This window comes from Heterocephalus glaber, unplaced genomic scaffold (assembly GCF_053883595.1).
Source record: "Heterocephalus glaber isolate CG9 unplaced genomic scaffold, H.glaber_assembly_v1.0 deba00001479, whole genome shotgun sequence".
Classification (NCBI taxonomy): Eukaryota; Metazoa; Chordata; class Mammalia; order Rodentia; family Bathyergidae; genus Heterocephalus; species Heterocephalus glaber.
Genome location: NW_028258316.1, coordinates 11,047,409 through 11,072,500, shown reverse-complemented (window position 1 = coordinate 11,072,500; position 25,092 = coordinate 11,047,409). Strand labels below are relative to the sequence as shown.

Sequence of the window (25,092 nt, the reverse complement as noted above, 5' to 3'; positions counted from 1 at the left end):
ATCCATGCAATTAGGAATGAAAAGGGTGAAACTACAACACACCCACCAGAAATCCAGAGGATCATCTACCTACTTCAAGAACCTATACGCCAATAAGATGGACAACACAGAAGAAATGGATAGATTCCTAGATACATATGAATTACCAAAGTTGAATGAAGAAGACCTAAAAATTCTGAACAACCCAATATCAACCAATGAAACTGAAAATGTAATTAAAAACTTATCAACTAAGAAAAGCCCAGGCCCTGATGGCTTCACTGCTGAATTCTACAAGACATTTAGAGAGGAACTGCTGCCACTACTGTTTAAACTCTTCAACGAAATTGAAAGGGAAGCAATACTCCCAAATTCATTCCTGGAAGCAAGCATCACCTTGATCGCCAAAGCAGAGAAAGACCCAACTGAAAAAGAGAACTATAGGCCAATCTCACTAATGAACATAGATGCAAAAATCCTTAATAAGATACTGGCAAACAGAATGCAGAAGATCATCAAGAAGATCATACACCCTGATCAAGTGGGATTCATCCCAGGGATGCAGGGATGGTTCAATATATGAAAATCAACCAATGTAATACACTATATCAATAGAGCCAAGGACAAAAACCATATGATTATCTCCATAGACGCAGAAAAAGCATTTGACAAAATCCAACATGCATTTATGATAAAACCCTACAAAAAATTGGAATAGATGATCTTTAAGATTAAAAAAATACATAAACTAGAATCTAAATCATAAGAAAGGTAAACAAGAAATAAACAGTTATCATTCTCTTTACCAGTAGATATAACATTTGGGGAAATCTGAAGGTAATGTCTTTAAAAACAAAATAGATCATCCTTTCTTGACTCGTTTGAGGTCAAAAAGGGAAATCATGCGTCTCAAATTAGAGAAGATGCTAAATATGACAATGATGTGAAAACCTGTTTGTTTGGGTTTTTTTGTACCAGGGATCGAACTTAGGACCTTGTGCTTGCAAGGCAGGCGCAGGCGTGGGCGCCACTGAGCCAAATCCCCGGCCCAGACGTGCACATTCTTATAAATTACATCTAGCCCATGACTATGTTTCTCCAAATTTGAAAACAATGTCACTTATCTGAATAAAAAAGAAACATCACCACTATCCCCTGAGCACCTTTAAAATAAAGCTATCACTATTTTTAAGCTATCACTATTCTTTAGTTTCTACTATATATATTTTTTTTTTGGTACCAGGGATTGAACTTGGGTCCCTCTGCTTGCTAGGCAGGCAGCAGAACCACTGAGCTAATAAATCCCTGGCCCTCTACTATAATTTTAAATATTCCAACTTCAGCATATGAAATGCTTGTAAGACTATCCATTAACCAAAGTAAAGATCACTAAATTCCTAACATCATAATATCCAATCAACAAACTGAATTCTATTTGTAATGATGAATAGTCTGTTTCTCTGTACATACGTATACAATATAGTACATATATACACACACATTTCCTCCTCACACACATAAACATATAGGCATACTCAAAAGAAATAAATATGGAAAGATAACTACCAAATTGTTACAGTAGTTAACTTTTAGTAGTAAAATAAGATAATTTATATTTTCATTCCTTTTTTAAATTTATTTTTGCTGTATCTATACTTTCTACATTTTTGTTAGAACATATTACCTACATGATTTTTGAAAGTTATACTACAAAAATATCATGTTGCTTAAAAAGTTTCAGATATAGGAGGAAACTATGTTTAAAGGAATAGACCTAGATAGCAGCTATGCCATTTTGTTTTCTCCCACAACACTTTCTCTCACTGTGTAATCCAGATCATGAGAAAGGATATTTACCTAGACAGAAGATTTCAGAGCAATAATTTTCTTAAGAGCTATGACCTCAAGTGTATTCTAAACAATACTTTCCCACTCTAAGGACTCAATCCTTTAGCAATTTTTTAAAAAGATATAAAAAAATTAACTCTACTGGTATAAGTTTTAGCAGTGTTAAGATTTTAATATTTTTTTAAATCTTATTTTAGTCTTGAGATTAGACACAAAGCAAACCAGATCAGTTCTCTTGGGTTCTTATACTACAAACTCTCATTACAATGCATCTCATTATACTGATGATCCAGTTATATTCCTGGTCACATTATGACCCCTGTATGCATAAAGATGGATCAGATACCTTGCTTTCTATATGACAGGCCACACTGCAAAGGTGTTACTGCTTCTCTACTGGATATTTCTATTTCATTATATTTACCCTCATTCAAAGACTTATAATCGAAAAAATTAAATAGATATGCTTCAGAAACACGCTTTGATTGTATACAATATTCCATATGTGAAAGGTTTTATAAAGTTGTCTTATTCAGTGTAATCAAGGATGCTTTTATTTCAAAATGCTATACAAAGTATACCTAACTATTTGTACTAGAAATATAAGATGCCAAATAAAGCTATAAAACCTCTTCAATATTTCTCAAGATAAAAAATGGTATCCTGAATGTATGACCTGGAACTAATTATAAAGAGCAGAACAACATCAGAACTTCATTTAATTATTTTATTGGGTAACTCTGCAGAATACTAGAAATTTGAGATTTGGCCAACCTTAACTTTCACTACCATCATTAGAACCACCTTCACCCTAAAACTCATTCTGCCTTTGTATCTTCTTCTTCCAGTACTACCATAATAGTTTTTTCACCTATTTTAAGTTACAGGAAATATTATAAATTTCCTCGCTTTTTGGTTACATTGCTTCTTGACTACTTAAACAACATTAAAAGAAAAGAAAAAGTTTACAGGCAATCCAAAAGGGATTTCCTAACGAAGTGCAGACTGTAACATACCTCAAAGTGAAAAGTGAAATTTGTGATAGATTTTCTTGCCTAGTTTCTGTGCAACTCTCCCAAAGAAAACAGCCTAAATCTAGCACTAATATTTTCAACCTCCTTCAATATGTTTTACTTTTTGTCTTTGGTTCCTAATTACTGCTTCTCTTCCCTTCTAAAAATTCATTTATCTCTTTCAGTAAAAAGAACAGTAATAATATGTTGAACAACTCTGAAATAAATTTTGTCATGTAAAAAATTAATTACGCATTCCAAACCTGGTCACTGTAGTCCTCCGGGAATTGCCTCTGCACCTCAGGATCTGTAAATAATTGACAGATAATATTAATTGGCTTTGGATTAGTGAGCAAGCAGAGGATCACACATTAATATTTGATCAGAAGATGATAGCAACCCTGGCAGGGGATCCAAGGGGGGCAGCTGAGGCTGCTATGTTGATGAGCACAAGGAAGGACTCGGCAAGGCACTCCCATTACCCTCCTCCAGAAAAATAAAAAAGAAAAATTTTAAAGACCTGATGCTACTGTTAACTTTAGACTATTACCTAATGCAAAAAATCTTGCTAGCTGCAAATTGCCCTCAATATATTTTTCCAGAGAAAATGAGTCTTAAACCTGCTTGACTTTGCTTCTCTAATCAGCAGCAGCCTCCTTTCATCGTTACAGATGTTGGCTTAATAAACCTTAAGCACCAGTTTCAGACTGAGGAAAAAAGGAGAATGAGAGAAGAATTCTTTCAAGAAACAAATGCAAAAAACTCAGAGCTTTTAAAAATAAAATATCTCCTTCCCAAAACACATATAAAAACTAAAGTTTTCTTTAAAATAGAGCCAACACTTTTGGCTTGTCAGTATAAACCAAGTGTCGTGATATGATGTTCTCTCTGACATAATTAGACTTGTTCAGAAACTATAAAAATACAAAGGTGAAACTTTCCTGGCCATCTGCTTAGAAGGGAATTACTAAAAGGGTCATTTGATTCTTAAATCATAATTGCAAGATAATCCAATACCATGTCTGTAAATCAATACAGTAGTGTACTAATTAAATGCTATTAGCTCTTCGTTTACTATTGATCAGGAAAACATTCAATCTTTTCTAATAAGAAAAAGATCTGATTCTTCAGAGACACATCAGTGGGAGGAATCAGAATAATATCTATTTGGGAAATCATGTACCAGTGCAAAACTTATGAAAAAGCACAGTATATGAGTGTCTCCCATCTCACAGTGATCTCAAAATATATACTACTCATTTTTCATATCTATCTGTAAAAATCACACTAAAATACCAATTTACCTCTCTGTGCAAGTAAATTCCTGAAAAAGTTAAAACCTTCCATTTCACAATGCAGAAACAGTTCACTGTCCTTCAGTAAAGATTCAAGAAGAGAAAAAAAGAAAGACTCTATTTGCTCATTATACTAAATTCTAGCAAATGAGTTTTCAAGTCAATAAAGTTAGTGGACAATTTTAAAACCCCAAGACTAACAACAAAAGCAGGAATATTCAAAAAGTCACATCACAAATAGAGCTACCCAAAATGAGTGGTGCAAAAATGTTGAGACCATTTTAACTCTTATGTTGTCTTCTAGTTCACTTAAAAACTGGGATTCAGTTTTGCTCTTTACTCTTATCCTCAACTATAAGGAAAGAATCTATAACATACCTAGACTGAGACTAACAGAATGCTAGAGTAACACCTACACTACCACTCAAGGTTGCCTAGGTGAGCCAGATGAAAAAAGCTATTGCCAATCTTTGGCCTAACTAAAGCACTGATGGTGAACCCTTTAGAGCATTCAATGATACAAACAGCCTGCTACGGTACACTTGCCATTGCGTCACCACCACTCGCCTAAAGAGCTGAAACTGCACAAAGTAGGCCAGAGGGTGCTGACCACAGCAAAAGTACTACAGCTTAAGTAACCCTTATCTGAAATGCTTGGGACCATAAGAATTACAGATCTTGGAGTTTTTCAGATTTTGGAATATTTGCATAGACTTTTTGGTTGAACATCCCCAATCCAAAAATCCAAAAACCAGAAATTAGAAGTATTTCAGACTCCTAGATTAGAGAAGCTCAACCTAGAGTAGGCCTACAAAGAAGAATTAGCTAGCAGGATCCAAAGGACAACATGTTACCCAGAAACCCTCTAAAAGTGTATCATAATGGCTGGACAAGGCAGAGGAGATCAGGAAAGTGAGAAGAAGGGGGGGGCACCTAAAAAGAATCCAGTGGCTATAACATACACAAATACCTTAAAATGTGGTCAAGAAACCAAAAATATGCAGCTGTGAGCCCCTGAGGTACATAAAACAGAGGTTGAGAAAGCCACAAAATCATCTCTCACTTATTCTTTTTCTTCCAATTGTCATGTGGTTAACACTCTTCAACTAGAAAATTTCAGAGAAATAACTCGTACATAAATCTTTAATATCATGTCCTCCTTCTTGCAATAGTTTGTGCTTCTCTGGAACCACAAAACACTGATGGAAATAAAAACCAAAGATTTTATTTTTCTATCACCATTTCATGAGACAATGAACACGAAAAACAAAAATTCGAGATATTTTCTTCAATTTTAAAGATGTTAAGTTTCTTGTTCATAGGTAGGAGACTGCTCTTAAATCTCTTTAATCAAATCTATTAATAAGAAACCATGTTAAGGGCCAGGGATTTAGCTCAGAGGCACTGTGCCTGCCTTGCAAGCGCAAGGTCCTGAGTTCGAACCCCAGTACCAAAAAAAAGAAACCATGTTAATAAGAAATGTGTCACCAGAAAAATAAGTTTTATTCATATATACAACATAGCAGAATTTAAGACAGGAAAAATAGATGAAAAGAAAAATCAACCCATCTTTACACTCTGAAAGTAAAGATGACTCTGGCATGCCAAATGTAGGCCATTCCAACTGTATCATCCTAAACACTACCTACATAGTAGGCAACATAAACATGGTCAATTAAATTTTTTCAACTATCCTTAAGAATATCCCTAAAATGAAAGTCCCAGATTTTAACAAAATAATGTTCCAAGGGCATATCCACATTATTACTTATGACAATTCAAGCCCAAAATTTTTTTTCAGTTTTATGCCCTTGAGGCTCCTGAGAGTTACAAAAACAAACTTCATGGGTCCTGAAAAATCTCTAAAACAATGTTTAAAAAAAAAAAAAGGCAATGCTTTTAAAAAAACAAACTCCAGCCTATTAAGTTCCATTCAATTACCTCAAAGATGCAGTCTGATAGTTAATAAACCTATGAAAGCCATTTTGTAAAAATTAACACAGAGACTGCAAATAATTTATTGGAATTTTCTTAAAATGTCTATTTTGCACAAGAGGTTGAAATTTTTTTCACATTGAGTTGATCACAATGCCATAATGTCACCAAAATATCGACATTGGAAACATCTGAGTTAAAAAGGTCCAAATACAATCTGCTTTTCTCAAGCAACACAACACCCGCCTTACTAACAGTTTCAGCATGGAACATGTACAAAACCTAGCACCCTGCAGTTAAGCAAACCGCCTTTAAATTTTCTGTCTGGCAGCAATCCACTTGCATGTCTGTATGTTTTTACAAGTACTCTATGTATTTCATTGCGTCAGCTGCATTTCTTTGAGTTTTAAATGGTCTGGGAACATTTTATGAAATGTACTATATCTTTATATGGAAAATAACATACACTGGAAAACTGCATTGGTCTAATATTTATATATCTCTTTCTTTATCCACCATCCAATGCTATGTATAATTGCTAATGTTCCAAAACACCTTCTCACATTCATACACTCACCACCAAATGCAGTGTCACCAAACAGCTTTCAACATGAAAATCTGCAGATGAGAGTACTTCCATGAAAGAAAGTAATATAACAATTTGCTGAGGCAATTGGCAGCAAGAATAGAATTATCAGCATGTGTGAAGCTTTTTCCCTAAAAATTATCTCTCATAGAAAATTAAAAACATAATATACTGATACATGGAACAATCTTCTTTACTTATCTTTCTCTCAGGCACCTTCCCTAATTTAAGTAACAATTTTTTTCAAATTTAATCAGTTTCATCATCATTTCATTTTACAGCAAAAAATACATTTAAAATATCTTGCCAACAGTAATTATCATCTGATAAGAGTCCACATATCTGTTCACTAAACATAGCTAAAAGAGGCAGTTGGCTTTTAACAAGATTTCATATCATGTCAATATGATGGGGCACTCCCTTCTCCCAGCACCATGATCGATGGGGCTGTCCCCACAGAACCGTGTGTCCACTGCTTCCCCTGAAAACCATGAGAAGATTTCTGTATTTAAAACAGACATTTCATAGTGTAGGAACCCAACAGTACAATCTCATTCAAGCAGAGAACATGACCATGCTAAAAGACTGTATCTTCACAGCAAGAAAAAACTGATCTCCAGAACAAACATTTCTTCTTTTTCTTAAAGAAAAGTTAATTTTCTTCAGCTTTAATAGTCGATGTTTTCTAGTCTTCTGCTATACATACTTTTAAATCTTTAAGATATACCAGATTGCCACAGTATATTTAATTAATAGAATAAGAGTTTGGGCAAGACTTACTGGAAAGGTGCTATACACTATTTTATACAGGCTCCAAAATCCTTGAGTTCTGCCTTAAGGTTAAAGTTCCTAGAAAACGTGGCAGACAGATCATTTACAACAGAAATACAAAATAATTCATTAAATTATTGGTTATAAGGGCTCATTTGCACATCAGTACCTAGTACGTGTACACACATACACACTCACACATACACAGACCATACCAAATTATTTTCCTGTTTCCCTCTGTTACGCCAATGACTCCAGTTGAAGAATTAAGGCATGACTTATTTTTAATTGATTTTTGAAAAATATACTGACTTCATTTTGTATGAAACTTCTAACAAATGTGTAGTAACCAAGTGTCACAACTTCTACAACTGGGGTTCTTTCAGGAAATTTAAGAGAAGCTGAAATGTTAACCGTTAACACAGGAATCTACACTGCTTTCACTTTTAAAATGCTAGTTATCAAGCAGAAAATGTTACATTTAATGTCGACTGAATTTATCCAATCATTATCTGTAGGATATTTCAGTCAATAAGAGATAAACTACTGAACACTTTAAGGCTTACCATTATTTAAAAAAAAAAAAATCTGTCCTTTAAAATGCAGTACTTTAACGTTAGCTATAAACAATATAATCTCATTGTTGGATTTTACGGAGTTTAAGAGACTATCTTCCTTTCCCCAGAACCATAAATATTAATCTAACCTGTAATCAGATTTAATTTTCCAGATGAGAAGATGGGAATATGCTGCAAGCGGAACAATAATCCATTCCACTGTTGTTTCACTAATGGTATTTTCCAATTTTACACACCAAAACTGTAGACTCAAAAAATAGTCTGAGAAGTTATACCATCATATGAAGACCAGCTCAATCTTTCCTAAAATATAATCGGAAATAAACTTTCTTTTAATCTTCAAGGACAAAAGTTAATTTTCTTACATAACACAGAACTAAAGTTTTCTGATGGCATGATTATAAACTTGACTGTGCTAAGTAAAGAGCTTCAAGGACATTGCCTATTAAACCTATAAAAGTTGCAAAACTTTAGCTTCATTTCCTTGGTAAAATGTATGAATCATTAGCTTAGCATTTTAACTGAACACAATTAATCCAGTAAATTATTTTTATAATAGTTAAAATTTGCTTATTAAAATAATATATATTTTAAAGAATATTTCAAATATTCTACATAGTTTTAAAAAATCACCATGTTTTTCTTGACAATGAAACAAAAAGATTTTGTGTTTTCTTTCAAATTTTGTCAAATTAAAAAGTACGTTTAAAAAAATCTGATTCTAAAATGCAGATTGGCCCTAAAATTTCAAATTCTAACTCACTAATTAGAAAAAAGTCATTTCAAAGTACTTTAAATGAATATTTATTTGGTTTGTGTATACAAAATTTGTTACTTAAAACAAATCTTTTCCATGTATTAACTTTTTGCTCTGAAACATGAAGACTGTAAGACATAAAAACATTGAGTAATCCTAATTTTAAACCATGATTCTATGCCTTTCCCCTCCAACGGTATAATTTAAAATATAATTAAATATTTTTCACAGCATCTAGACTGGTAACATAGAAACAGTTGACTGTCTACACCTATAATGATTTCCAAACACTATTTTTTAAGGAAGAACAGCAAAACCCACCTCAGTATCGCAAGCAAGGAACTGTTCACATGTCCGATATCTCCTCAAACTAACATACTCTGCCTTTCAGACATATCCTGCTCCAATGTGACTATGCATAAATAGCAGACACTGACCTATTGTTTCCAGTTGTTGGAGTTATGAATGTAGTACAGTTACTAATTAAGTGAATCAACAAGTCCTAAATGCATCAGCTGCTCTATAAATAATGAGCCCACTGACATTATACAGTAAAATACAGTTTCCTCTTCCTTCTGGAAAATGCTGATATATTTTAACCAGAAAATCCCACTACTTAAATGATGATTTGAAATATTTTTCAGAAGGAACTTTACCTACAAAAGGAATATACCTGATCCTTAACCAAACTTATGCCATTACACCCCAAAAATCAAACGTAAGTGAAATTCTAAAGGGAATGTTAAAATGGAAAAGTGTGCTAGATGGAAAGAAAGAAAACAATAGTCAAAAGGATATGTCCACTTAACACTTATCTTTTTCTCTACTACAGAACATAGTTTTCAACTTTCATTACTACTTAAATTTAAAAATTTAGGGCTTTCTAAAATTAGTTCAGAGTTTGGAACAAATTTCTAAAATCTGTTAACTTCATACATAACCCTTACAGATGGACATCTTTTTTAACAGTTATGATCTCAGACTTTATGTAATTCTTCTGAGTTACAATTCATTTTATCCTTTGTGTGTTCGTACGCATGTGTGTGTGTTTCTGGGAGTCAAACCCAGAGCCTCAAGCATGCTAGGCAAGCACCCTGCCACTAAGCTTTACCCCCACCCCTAGCCTGTCTTTTTTAATAATTTTAAGTGTCATATTTTATGCCACAGTCTTCATAATTAGAAATAATCACATTTGTCAAATTTGGTGAAAAGCAGTAACTTATTTTCCTAAGTACTATATAAAACTATTGATGGAGTACCCACTATGTATCAGTGCTGTGATAGGTATTTTATTAAAAATTTCTGACTTTCCCTTCATGACAAATCTATGTTTTTAGGATTATATCATTTTTATCATAAAGAAAACATTAGGTTTGTTTGTCTAATGTTAGAAATCAGTATTAATTCATGATACCACCAATACTTTGATGTGGCAGCCCAGCTGATCAATAAGTCCTCCAAGAATTTAAAGCCTAAATAACCCTAGAACACAGGGAATTAAATAAGCAATTACTGGGGCTTGCTAAGTGCTACACTAGCGCTTAGCATAAAAGCAATATTATAGTTTATATCTAGATGTCCTCCAAGAGCTACATATGCCCATAGGTGGGGTTTTAGGAAGAAGACTGGATTATGGAGGTTTATAGCTGACTTGCTGTTCAGAGGTGAGGCCTGGTGGGAAGAGGCAGATCACTGCAGGTGTAGCTGGGAAGGGTCTATCTCTGTCCCCAGATCCTCCCTTCTCACTCCGATTCCAGTTCACCATGGCTTTCTGCAGCTCTCCTCCACCATGCCGCTCTGCTGTGCCGTCCTGCCTTGGAGCCAGCTGACTGTAAACTGAAAAGTTAGCCAAAATAAACCTCTCAATTGCGAGTGTCAGATTTTGTGTCTCAGTAACAAGGAAGGTGACTAAGAGACATTTAGCCTCGTCCACAGGAGAGCAGTAAAGGCTCCCTCAGAAACAGTGGTAGAAAAGGGATACCATACACCCCTTTTCTCACAGTATAGAAGGAGGTACTTTATGAGGCTAGGTCCCATGTTTTACTTAGCTTTTATCTCCTACAAAATGTCTTGCCTGTTATAAAATACCCAACAAATATTTGGGGTATAACAGAACAGAATAAACTCATTAAATACTGTTTGTCCAAGTGGATAAAAGACCAATTTCCAAACATCCAACTGAAACCAAGCCTTTGTATGATATAGGCTTCCTAAACATCACATTGGCATGTTGTAAGTATATAATAAATATTAGCTTGTTATATTGTTAATCCCAATGGAAAAATAAGCAAGCACTATAAATTAGATGGCTACAGACATATAGGTGTGCCTCAAATTGGAAATACGGGTGTTCCTGAAATAAACTTTTATAAACCCAATTAAAATTTTCCCATTACCTTCTATTACTTAGAAATGTTATAACTATATCAGAAACTGATTTTCTCTACATTGTCAGTGGTTCCAAAATCTTTAAGTTACAGTTTACATGCCTCCTGGCATCTGTTTGCTAATGATCTGTAAACATCAAATGCACTAGGGACTCTCCCAGATTTACAGAAACCCCGAGGTAAATCTGTATAAACTGAAGGACCTCACTGCTGATTTCTTTGCTTTCTAAATTTGCAGACTGATTTTCAAAAACAAAGGCCCATTAAACATTTTTGCAGTAATAATTATAATACTACCAGCTACCACTTACTGAATGCTTAGGTATACCAGACATTGTCATAGGAGTTTATTCACCTTATTTATTTAATTTATTTTGGTACCTGGGATCAAACTTGGGACCTTGCGCCTGCACAGCAGGCAGCGAAACCACTGTGCTAAATCCCCGGCCCTATTTACCTTATTTAACTATAACAATCCTGCCAGGTGAGAAGATGTATCCCTGTTTTATAAATAGGAAAAGTGAGGGCTGGGGATTTAGCTCAGTGGCCCCGCACCTGCCTGGCAAGCGCAAAGTCCTGTGTTCGATCCCCGGTACCAAAAAAAAAAAAAGGAAAGAAAAGAAAAGAGTGAGGCCCACTAAGAACAGCACAGTTAGTAAGGGCTGGGATTCAGCCAGGATCCATCAGACTCCAAAGAATCCAACACTGGCTTCCTTTTTTGGCTTTATTTATTTATGTCCTCCTGTTGATCTGTCTTCTAGTCATTATTGTGACTCAACAATAAGAATACATCTGGACAAATAACTAAAACATGTTGTCATGAAACAGGCCTTAGCAGATTATGAATGAGAGCTTTCCAATTCTTCTATTTAAATTTCTTTGCCAAGTTCAGGATATAAATAAAATGACTCCAAAGTAACTACCACTCAACTCTACTAGTAAATACAATATTTAAGAGATGAATTCACATTTAAAGTTTAGAATAATTCTGAAAGCTAGAGGTTATCCTTATATCATCTATGAAAAAAAACCATTTGCTAAACAGAGTGAGCAAGAACTTAGAAAAAATTATTACCTGGGCCGGGGATTTAGCTCAGTGGTTTCTCTGCCTGCTGCGCAAGTGCAAGGGCCTGAGTTCGATCCCCAGTGCCAAAAAAAAAAATTATTTCCTACTTAAGAAAATGTGTTTACAAGTATCTTTAAATCACAGTGAGAAACCCTAGTGCTAACACCGAACTTGTGCACACACACAATAGATAAAAGTTGATAACACTCCAAGGACAGACACACTATGCCACCCAAGGAGAAGATTTTCTTATACTATACTGACATTCTGTCTCTCTCCTCCTAGGAACATTGGTGCCCACCCTTATCTGTACCATCAGAGAAGCAGTGTCTATAGGCCATGCAACTTTTTATAATTATCATAAAATACAAGTGACATATCTTTAAATTACCATGCTGTGGCATTAAGTGCATCGATACTGCTGCACAATCACCACCATCCATCTTCAGAATGTTTCATCTTCCCCAACTGAAACTCTGAACTCACTGAACACCACCTCTTCATGATGCCCTTCTACCCCCACCCTCGCAAATATCATTATCCTGTCTTTATGAATGTGACTGCTCTAGACACCTCACATACATGGACTCATATGCTATTTGTCCTTTTGTGAATGTCTTCTTTCACTTAGCATAATGTCTTCAAGGTTCATTCACGTTGTTCATTCATTTCCATCTCCACCAGTACCACCCTGGTCAAAGCTACTACCTGGATTATGACAATCACCTCCTAATACTTTTCCCTGCTTCTGCCTCCAAGTCTCTACAGTCTGTTCTCAAAACAGAAGCCAGAGGAATCCTGTTAAACTCACACCGGGTTCTCCTTTTACAGTATCTCCTTTTCCCAGAACCTGACTCACTTTCTACCACTCTCCTCTCCTAACTTGGTTCCTGACTTACCAGTCTACTTGCTGTTCCTCATACACACCATGCTACCACTTCATGGCCTTTGTCTTTGATGTCACCTGGTCAGGTAAACAGCATGCAATATGCTATCATACCTTCATCTACAAGCTAGCATCCCAATATGGTCTTCTTCAACCACTATATTTAAAATTATAGTTTCCCAAACCGGGCATGGTACTGTACACCTGTAATCCCAGCATGCAGTGGCTATGGCAGGAGGATCGCCAGGAGTTCAAAGCCAATGTGGGCTACAGAGTAAGTTCAACGGCAGCCTAGAATACATTACAAGACCTTGCCTCAAAAAACCAAAACAAAACAAAAATTATAATTTACTATGCTCGCCATTTCTATTCCTCTTTCCTATGCCATCTTTCTCTTACTGCATTTTATCATCCAACGTGGTATACAGATAACTTGTTTTTACCTTAGCAGGATTTTGCTTTAGGAAGGCAATGAATTTTACCTGTTTTGTTCACTACTATATGAGGAAAGAAATAATCTGAAATGTAAGCAATTTTTTAAAGGTTTGTTTCAAGATTTGCTTCAAAAACTGGAAAAGAACATAAATAACCTCAAATGACACAATATTTACATCGCCACCAAATTTAGATGGTTTCTGTATTAACATGGGAAAATACTTAATTGCCTTTTGAAGAATTAACTCGGCATATAAAGATTTAGGGCTGGGGATGTAGCTCACTAGTAGAGCTCTTACCTAACCCTGGGTTCAATCCCCAGCAGAATCAACCAATCAATCGATCAATATCACATTGTAAACTAGGTGTGGTGACACAGGCCTACACTGAAGCTGAGGAAGGAGTAAAGCAAATACAAGTGCCACCCAGGCAATTTAGCGAGAACTTGGTTCTAAATTTTAAAAATATTAAAATGGGGGCAGGGAGGTAGCTCAGTGGCAAAGCACTCCTGGGTTCAATCCCAGTATCACTAAAACCAAAATTTAATCACACTATAATCATAATTTGTATTCTCTCAGCATTTTAAACAAGGCTAAAAGACTAAAAACTGATCAAAATGTCCAGTCCTAAGTCTTTGAGTTGTGGATCATATGTGATTTTCCCTACTTTCTTCATTTTTAAAACATTTATAATTTCTTTTAAAATGAACTTTGTAAATAAAGAAATATGTTCCTGGGAAATTACATTTAAATGGCATACACAGCATATAATGTCCCTATTCACCTTGAGGACTCCATCCCTGACTGCTTGAACCCACACTTACTGATCTCCCTAGGTTTCCATAATTTAATTCACCACCTGACTGTGCACCTAATCATTTAGTAACTCTGAGTGTTACTTCTTTCATGTAAATACTCATCTCTCCAGTAAGTAAGTTATTACCCCCAAAACCAGAACCTACATCTCCTTACTACCTGTGCCCATCCCATGGTTAAAGGCACCATGGCTCTCAAGCACAGTGCCCAGCACTTCCATACATGCTGACTGAACTAAACTCTACTTTGCATGGCTTTTCATAAACTTCCCAGGGCCCACAGATTTGGGAGTTCCTCTAGCCAAGTCTCCTCCAAAATATTTTGCAAATACTTATTCTCTGTGTCACACACCATGATAGGCATAGATCATGTCATATGGTTTGAGCTTCACAACTCTTAAGTACTTTTTCCTCAGATGACCAGGAGAGGTGAAATCACAGGCTCTAATCATGCCTATGGTAAAGGTAAAAGCCAAGATTCAAATTCACACAGATTTAACTCTAAAACCTAGAATCTATTGTGCTTCTACAGCAGAGGTTATCAAACTTGAGCGTGCATCAAAATCACCCCATGGGCTGGATTGAGTTTCCAGTTCATTAAGTCTGGGGTGGTACCCCAAGAATTTACATTACTAACAAGTTCTCCAATAATGCTAATGCTACTGGTCTGGAGACCACACTTTGAGAGCTGCTGTCATATGGACTTGACAAAGCACTAGCAATGGGGTTTCACTCACCAAAGTTCCTTAGAAAAGGTGAGGTATCTTTAATTCTATCCTAGTTTCAGCTCAGGAACTACAGTTCAGTTAGTTTTAATCTGCCCCCTTCCCCCACCCCAGTTAGGTGACCCTCCCATATGCTCATTCTAAGCATTGTGTAGTCTGGCTTACATCTATCACAACTACCTTCTGTGAGCCTTCCAGTACTACAAGGGGCCTTTCCCAAAGGCCCCTGTAACTAGGATACTGGGTGTGACTTAGGTTCTGCCCATCAGATCCACCTGATGAGACTTAAAATCAGAGCACAGCAAAGTGGGAAGCCAGGAGGCCCCATGAGAAACAAAGAACTAGCAAAAATGGCATGAAGGTTTCTGTCACCTTCAACTGGACCACACACTCTATGCACACCTCTACCCTGTATAGATCACACTGGGCCACAATATTTCATTCACTTGCTCATCTTCTCTACTAAGTGTAGTTTCTTTGACCGTAGAACCCTTTGTATTTCTCTTTCTATCCCCTGTGCCTAGAACACTGAGTCTTCACACATAAGCATTCTTTTGTAAACTTTTACACAATCACAATCTTCTTTATTGCATTAAAAAGATCTGACATGAATATTAAAGTGCTAGATTGTAAATTAGACTTTCATAAACTGAAACTATTGACAAATGAGTTTTCTTGACTTTAAAATTCTATCATTCTATCATCTAAAATCCTGAGACAACTCGCATCCAATTCTGTAAGTATCTTTAAGAAGGAAAATGGCTCTGAAGGAAGCACTTCTTTCTCATTTTTCCTGTGGCTGACCACTCTATAGAGTTAACAAGCATCTCAGAAAAGACAGCAAACAATTTTAAAGTCCTTTCAAATGAATGAAGTAAAATTCTACATTTAAATAACAGTAGCTACTTAAATACCAATTAATTTTGCTTTTCTAAATTAAGGACTTAGAACATCTTAACGATGACATACTGTTTTCCATTAAGAAGTGATTAGCTCAATGTCCTAAACTAGACCTGCACACTTGACATAGTGATGAGAACTATAAAGACTCCTTGTCTGAAGACATGACTAGAGCTTGGTGAGCAATCAACTGGCCTTTCCTTCCCCTTATAGCCTCCAAAGCTGAAAGCACTTCCTAAGAAAATGGTACACCAGACACTGCACTTTACCACCTAAATAATGCCACAAGAGGGATGCAAAGGTGGTTTTATAATCCCCCAACTCCTATCACTTTCCCCTGTTAAAGGTTAAAAGTGTGGGAAACAGCTGGAGATTTAAGGATCTGGAGACATAAGCACTCTCATACATCTGATAATTAATAGTGTTGTTGGATGGAAATTTGATGCAATTTTTCTGCAGCACAATAGAATCAATTTTAAATGTCTTTGCCTTTTAATCCACCAATTTTACTTCTATGAAAGCATCCATGGAACTCATGAAGGTCACTGTTACCAAGATGTTCATTACAATGTTATTTGTAACAGTGAAAATATGAAACTCACTATCAATCAAGGCAATGGTTAAAGTATGGTAAATTCATACAATAGAATTTTATAGTCATTAAGAGTACACAGGAGGATGAAAGGCAAATGCAACTCTCATATGCTCATAAATATCCTTTTTAATTAATAATTGGACCTCTGAAACACTTTCATATTGACTGCTTTACAGATTTAACAAATATTTTTACAACTTCATTTTGGTATATTTTATACATTCCCATAATTCACTCATTTCAAGTAAATAATTCAATTATTTTTAATGAATTTACCAAGTTGTGCAACCATCACCATAAATCAGTTTTAGAACATATTCATCACCCCACTGAAGTCCCTCATGCCCCTTTACAGTTAATCCATTTTCCTAGTCCTACTGCAAACAACCATTCATCTACTATGTATCTCTCTACATTTGCTTTTTCCAGACATACATCTAAACAGGATCATACCACATGTGACCTCTTGTGTCTTGCTTCTTTCACTTTGTATGATGTTTCTGAAGTTCATCCAAGTGGAGGAATATATAAATAGGGTTTTGGTTTTTTGTTTATTCTTCTTGCTTGTTTTTGGTTTTTGAGACAGGGTCCCGCTAAATTGCCCAGGCTGGCCTTGAACTTGGGATTCTCCTGCCTCAGGCTCCCGAGTAGCTGGGATCACAGGCAAGTGCCAGGCCCAGCTAATAGTTTGTTCTTCTTTCTACCAGAACAATATTCTGTTGTATAGACATACCACATTTTGTCTATTCACGAATGAATAGAAATATTAATTTGTCATATTTCTATTTATAGACCTACTTAAAGCACTATCTCTATTCTTTATCTATTCTCTTCTTTCTCAAAAGTAAGCACTGTCTTGAGGTTGGCGTATAACCTTCCTGTTTAAATTTTTAAAACATGAATGCATCCATGACAAAATAATTGTTTTATATTTTGAATATTTACATATTTGATATATGACATAAAATTTTAACTTGCTTTTTTAAAAAAAGGGGTCTCACTATTTGCCCAGGCTAGACTTCAAGCAATCCTCCTGCCTCAGGAGTCTGAAATGCTGAGACTATAGGCACATGCCACTGTGCCTGGCAGTTTCATTTTATTTTATTTTTTTTCTAGTGCTAGAGATTGAGCTCAAGGCCTCATGTACACATGCATGTCAGGGAACTACTCTATAACTAAGCAACATTCACAGGCCCTTAACCATCTGTTTTCAAAAAACTCACAAGTGTGTTTTTGAAATTTATTCATTTTTTAAAGTAGACTGGATCCATTAACTTTAATTGCTATATAATTCTCTGAGTAAGTCATAATTTAACATCTTGGACTATGTTTCCTTATGCGTGTGAGGAGAATTTTTCTACAACATACATTTAATGTAACTGTTGGCTCCTAAGGCATGAGTACTTTCCACTTTGCTGATATTGCCAAAGCACTAAACAGTTTGTGCTCGCCCACATTCTTACCAATATTTGGTAAGATGCTACTTTTAAACTTTTCTGCCACTCTCATGTATGAAATATGAGAGCATCTCATGGTTTTAATTTTTATTTCCATGATATTTAGTGATATAATCATTTCTTATGATTATTAACCATTAGAGTTTCTTCTTTTGTGACTTCAGCTGTTTAATTTTTTGGCCTAGTTTGAAATTAAGTTTTTTCAAGTTCCTTATGTATTCTGGATCCTAAGCTTGGAAAAATTCTTTTACTTCCTCCCCCAGCACCCCTGTCCTGGGGTTTGAACCCACTGAGCTAAATCCCCAGCCCTCCTTTTCCTTTTAATTTTTATTTTATTTTGAGACAGAGTCTCTCTAAGTCACTCGTTGTTCAGGCTGAACCCGAACTTGTGATCCTCCTGCCTCAGACTGCTAGAGTGCTGGGATCACAGGAATGTGTCACCACACTTGGCTCATTCTGATAATTTTCTTTTTATTTTCTTTGTTGTTTCTTTTGCCATTCCAAACTTTTACATTTTGTGTAGTCAAATCAAGATTTTCCATCATAGTTTGTACTTTTTTCTTTTTTTTTTCCGGAGATGGGGATTGAATCCAGGGTCTTGCAAATAATAAGGAAGCACTCTATTGTTGATCTACACCCTAGCTCTGGTTTGTACTTTTTTATATCAAAAACTCCGTTCCAGGCCAGGATGTAGCTCAGTGACACTGTGCCTGCCTGGTAAGCACAAGGCCCTGAGTTCGAGCCCCAGTACCAAAAAAAAAAGTCCGTTCTTCCTTAGATCTTTAAAAATATGTTCACATTTTCTTTTGTTCTTCAATTCAAATGTAATTTACTTTTATGAAGGCTTTGAGCATAGCATTTTTTCAAATGGAGTTTCAAATTGTCTCTCAAATAGCAGAACTGCCCGGTCCTATGTAGTCTTTTTTACTCTAAACTCATAAGGGCAGTTGGCAAAGCCTTCCTCACCAAAAATAAATAAATAAATAAACAAATATTTAATATTTCTTTAAATATTATGTATTTAATATGTCTTAAAAATTATAAGTTATAGCTAGTGTTATTCTGTAGAACAAAATGTACTGGGTCAATTTTTCTGAGACGTTAAAAAAAAGAATCTATTTATCTTTATACAACAACAACAAAAAGTGATTCCAAACAGATATAGCAAGTTTAAAAGGGCAAAAGGAAAGGGGTCAGACACTTCTGCCAGCTTTCCTTTACACTTATGAAATACCAAGTTTTAAGAGTCTTTAACAGGGCCACAAAACTAAACTTTTGTTGAGCCCTCAAAATTCACAATCATGTACACTAGTTCCCCACTCCTTTCCAAAGCTTGCATTTAGAAAAGGGCCACTTAGGTAAATACCTGTCTCAATGGTTAGTATTAAGAGAAAACAAGTGCCTGGCTTGATACTACTGCAATCATTACTAAGCTTGATTGATAGTGACATTCTTACATAAATAAAAATTATTTCACTGATATAAATTTTTGTGTAACTACTTTAGAGATTTTTAAATTGGGCCGGGGATTTAGCTCAGTGGTTTCACTGCCTGCTGCGCAAGCTCAAGGACCCGAGTTCGATCCCCGGTACAAAAAAAAAAGAGAGATTTTTACATAATGTTACATTTACCATAATAATTTACATAATATAACTCGTATCAAGCAGTTAAATTTGAATTCTTTGTGGTCTTAGAAAAAGAACACCATTTTAAATTAATGGTATGTTTCTGAATATGACACCATAAGGCATTCTTAAGGAGGGCTGTTTCACAGACATTGACAATTTACCAAATAAATTCACTGTGATCAATTCTATTATAAAAATTCACAGAAACTGTTAATGAAAGCAAACTGTTAATTTAATATTTTTAATATTTTATTCCTTCTCAAGACATCTATTAAAACCTAACTTACTGAGAATATCATTTTTAAGTCTTTCTTTGCAAATGTTATAAACTGCTATATAATTATCTTTCAGACTACAAATTTTCAGCATTCTATATACATGATAGTGTATTTTAAAAATACACTTAAAAATGTAAACTAAATTGTCAAATAAACAAAAAGGTACTCTTTGCTTTAAAAATTCATTAAGCATAGTAAATTCAATTAGACACAGTATGAGGTTTCCCCAAAGCCATACAATAATATACAAGTGTTGTATTGTTCAAATATTTTCATTGCTATACAGGTTGTCACATTTCACTTTTAATAGGAACTGACTCAAGAGACCTTGAAACAAAAGTATCCTAACCAAGTAGCAGCAGTTCCCAAAGTGTCACGCTAAAAAAATATTACTCCCCAATTCACACAATTCAAACAATCAAATCAGAGAACAACCACTTCTTTATTAATATAACAATGCACAACAGTTTCCTGTGTCCAATTGATGCTACAAAAAAAAAATTAAACAAGAAAATCTAAAGATGCAATAATTGGAATAACAACAAGATCAATAACATTTTAAAAATTGGTCAATTAGATATTTACTGAATGAGAGTTCTGTGAGTTTAGCAATGACTCCAACTTTCCTGAGAGCACACAAATTCAAATCCACCCCCACCAACCCCCGTACCTGGGATTGAACTCAGGACCCTTGCGCTTGCAAGGCAGGTGGTGGAACCACTGAGCTAAATCCCTGGCCCCTTAAAGGAATTCCTAATGCTGACAATTTTCTTCATTAAAAATATAAAACTAAAAACAATCTATAAAGACCAAATCCCACTAGAAAAAAAAAATGATGTGGTTAGGCAGGACATTAAATCATAGTCAAACTAAGGGTAGAAATAAAACCGTACTTTCATAACAAAGATACCACAAACAGCTGTATTTTTTAAAAATTATTCATTCAAGATATAATTTGCTTTCCTACAGTGTCAGATGCTAATGCAACTGATTTTATACAATCTAAGCACTGTCTACAGATGCACCTCCTGTTTTTAAATCAGCAGGAACTACTGACCAGCATAAGCAGTATTCCTGACTAGATAATCAGCAAATGGGTAAAGCCTGACACCACTCTCACATACAGATTTGACCACATATGTGTCTTAGTAATAAATTTACATGACTACAGACAACTGTAACACTCTGTACAAATCTAATTCAAAAAAGAACAAAAATTATGAGTCACTGCAAACAGCCATTGTGCTGCAGAATAACTGTTAATACACTTCCCCAAAAAAGGAGAGTAGTTTTTATTAAGATCACTTTTTCAAAGAGAATTATTAAAGATATACATTTTATGATGTCATTTTCTAAATTGACCTTATTCTCCTTTACTATATAACATCCTACAATGTGAGGAGACTAACACACATCTGTAATTTAGTCTCTACTGGATAATCTAGAGACCTGAACAAAGAACAACAAAATTGCTACAGTAACTCAAAAAGAATAGGAAAACCAGCATTTGGGAGGCTGAGGAAAGAGGATCAAGAGTTTGAGGCTAGTCTGAGCTACTTAGTGAGTTTAAGGCCAGCCTGGACTACATGGCAAGATTCTGTCAAAAAAAAAAAAAAGTTACAGCGATATGTTCAAAGAAGATAAGGAAAAAAACATCAAAAACAATTAGAAAGGGCCTATGTGGCCCTGAGCCAAAAAGTGGCTTAACATTTCCCTTTGTAATTTACATAACAATCCTAACACTTCAGCACTATCTTCCTTAATGTACAGATTAAGAAACCAAATCCTAGAGGTTAACTGATTTCCCCACAGTTAGGGTGCTGTAAGTGCAGAGCCAGGACTGAATCTCAGGTTTGCATGATTCCAAAGTCCAAACTTTCTTCTCCATCAAGCTGGTTCCCTTCTCCCCCACCAAAAAAAAAAAAACAAAACCCTGGGTGAAACAGGATTTATGGACTAGCCTAAAAAAGCTGAATGGCATAAATTAAGTCACTTCCAAAGAAATGTATAATTCAAGTTTCAAATACTCTTTTACAAACTTCTATCTAATTTCTCAAGAAAGGACTGTATTATACATCAAAAATCTAAGATTCACTAACAAATATGAGAAAACAATTTAGAGGAATATAAATAATTACCGTCCGTCTAACACTATCCTTGAGGTCACTGAGTGGTTCATTTCAATAGACTCTTGAATAAAGTCAACAGCATGTTATTTTGAGTTCACAAAGCACTGTGGAGCTTTCAGAGTTTTTACATGTGTTAGAATTCATAACACTCTCCCAAAAAAACCCAGTGAAAAAGTTAAAGAACACAGTATATAGATAAAAGAGTTAAATAAAAGGGCACTCTAAATGGAGACATTAGTACCTATCAGTTCTAGGGATAACTCCATCCCTTCACCTTCTCCAGGGCAAAAATATGGCCCTTGGGATAGAAAGAGCTATAGGCAGCTAAATGGCCTGTCACTTGTGGTCTTTCCTCAAAGATGGAGGGAGCAGTCATTCCCTGCAGTATTCCACAGAATCCAGCACGAGAGTAAGGCCCTGTTTCAGCAATACTCAACCTTTCTCTATAAGCCCCAGGTTACTATTATCATTTCAGAGATGAAAAAATGGAGGTTTTTAGAGATTAGATTACCTCCAAGATCACAGAACAAGTGGCAGGAATAAGATTCATACCTAATCTGCCCCTCATGATTAAAAACTATGGCCTTCCCTAGAACTCCTTTGATCCTTATGGAAGATAATTCATCTCTCCACCAAATTACAATAGCAAATGTAAAATTAAAGTGGGATTTCACTGTAGGAGATTGTAAATAATAAACAGCCATGTTGTTTCACATGTTAGGAAGTTTAAAGAATGGATCCTTTCACCTGAAGAGGTATACTTAATACTAATCCATGTGCAAAATGTGAACTGGCCAGCTTCTTAATACACCAGAATATTCATATCTAAATGAGTGTTACCCTCACAATATAACTTTAACAAGTCAATGTACCTGTTTCAATGTTAAATTATTTTGGGAGTCCCCTTTAGAAACTTCCCTCAGAGAATTTAGAGTACTGACTTAAATATCTCCTATTTTCCTAGTTGGAATGTAACAAGTAGAATCTCTGGAATACTATTTAACATTACACAGTAAAGGTCTTAAGAATACCAAGCCTTTGACCAGGTAATTCAATTTTTAGAAATATTCTATAATAAAATGCTAATAAATGTGCATAACGATGGCCATTACAATACTGTTTATAATAGAAAAACTATTTATACAACCTAAGCGTCTTACAAGAAATTTACTAAATAAATTATGGTACACTTATATGAGGAACTACGACACACCCATTAAAAATCATACTGCAGAACAGGAGTCCTCAAATTATGGTCCCTAGGCCAGAAGAATCAGCATCATCCCAAAACTTGTTAAAAATATAAATTCTTAAAAAAAAAATATATATATATATATAAATTCTTAGGGCCACACCAGATCTACTTAAAACTCTGGGCATGGGGTCCAACAAGCTGTACTTTAACAAGCTCTGCAGGTAACTGCTACACACACTAAAAGTTTTTGAATGTTAGAAAATATTTAACAGCCATCCACTAAGACCATTTCTCCATTCTAAATTTTAAAATGAAATTATTCTGAACAATCCTTCACCTCCTTTTCTTAAAATTAGATACCGTAAAATCTCATGTGCATACATGTGTGTTCTCACACACAGAGAAATGTCCTTTCCTATCCAAATTCTCACCCTTCTGAGTCAAAAGAAGAAACGTTTGATAAATCCCTCACAAATCCAAATTCCCATTATTTATAACCCAAGATTCAGGAACTGAATACTACACATTCAGATAATACAGTAACTCTTGAAACTCAAACTAAAAACATATGAGAATCAGAGAACGAGATGCTTGATATGAATTTGGGAAATGTGCATGTGTGTTAATATATCTCAGAATATTATCAATAATTATTATACCTAAGGATTGGGATTAGAAGCTATTTTAATTATTTTTCTTTTTACTTTCCTGAGTTTTACAAACAATCATCAAATATACCATTATTTAAAATTTAAACAAAAGATTTTAAGAAATTCCTATCAGTCATGCAGAAATAAATAACATATTCTTTAAAGATATCTCTATATATGATAAAATGATTGTGAGAAGCAAGAAATTGATCATTTAGGGGATAAAAGGAGGATGGGAAGGGGAACCAGGCACTCTAAAGTGTCAGTGATGATCTTTGTAAACTAGTGTGGTAGAGTGTCTTCAAGATGTCACCAACAACCAGTTTCATCCCCATGATATATGTCACTCCTCCCATTGGGTGGGGAAGTCGGCTTGCCTTTTCAATAGCTGACTTCCTGGCTTGCTTTGAACAACAGAACATAGCAGAAATTACGCTGAACCCCTTTTGGGCCTGGGCCCTCATAGAGACTTGGCAGTTTCTGCTTTTGTCCTTTTAAGATCTGGCTGTCGTGGATCTGAGACCGGACTTCTGAGTGAAGAGAGGCCACATGGACAGTGAAAGGCCCAGCCAGGATCCTGCTGTTTCTGCCCCCTTGGTGAAGCCTGAGGCATGTGGGTGAAGCCATCTTGGACATGCCAGCTCTCAGCTGAATGACTGACCCCAGCTGACATCTCAGGGAGCCAAACTGTTCAGGGCAACCCAACCAATCCTCAGAAGCAAGAGAAAAAATAAATCAGTGTTGTGTTAAGTCATTAAGTTTAGGGTGGATATTTTAGGTACCAATAGATAACTGAAAATAAATTTTTGTTATTTGCTGTATCCTACATGTGATAGTCTTTTGTCAGATTAAAGTTTTAATTTATTAGTCAGTGAATAATGGTACAGTATTTTATACTCAAAATATTGAAAATATTTTTTCCTGTGGAAGTCAAAAAATAGTTGGAACAATAACAGTGCCATCATTATTTATCTATGTCAGTTCTCTTTTCATAAATAAGATTGATCTACTCTTTCTTTTTTGTCTTATCTTTCTGTCCTAACATTTTCATATTGGGCTACAACAATTTATTAAAATTAAGAGGCACTGGAAAAAGTATTTTAGAACAGTTTGAACATCACAGGCATTATCTGCAATGATGTAAATACTGACAAATGAAGCCATCTGGAACTGGCAACTTTTTAG

General features: G+C 35.2%; 1 protein-coding gene across 14 annotated transcripts in view; it reads right to left on the bottom strand.

Annotated features, from left to right (window-relative positions):
- Dennd1a (DENN domain containing 1A) overlaps positions 1-25,092 on the bottom strand; it is a 518,837-nt gene that overhangs the window by 392,634 nt on the left and 101,111 nt on the right. For all 14 annotated transcript variants that reach the window (XM_087182787.1, XM_087182786.1, XM_013073588.3 and 11 more), the window contains one exon: positions 3,104-3,147. In XM_087182787.1, the coding sequence (XP_087038913.1) occupies positions 3,104-3,147 (44 nt within the window). The remainder of the gene's footprint in view (positions 1-3,103; positions 3,148-25,092) is intronic.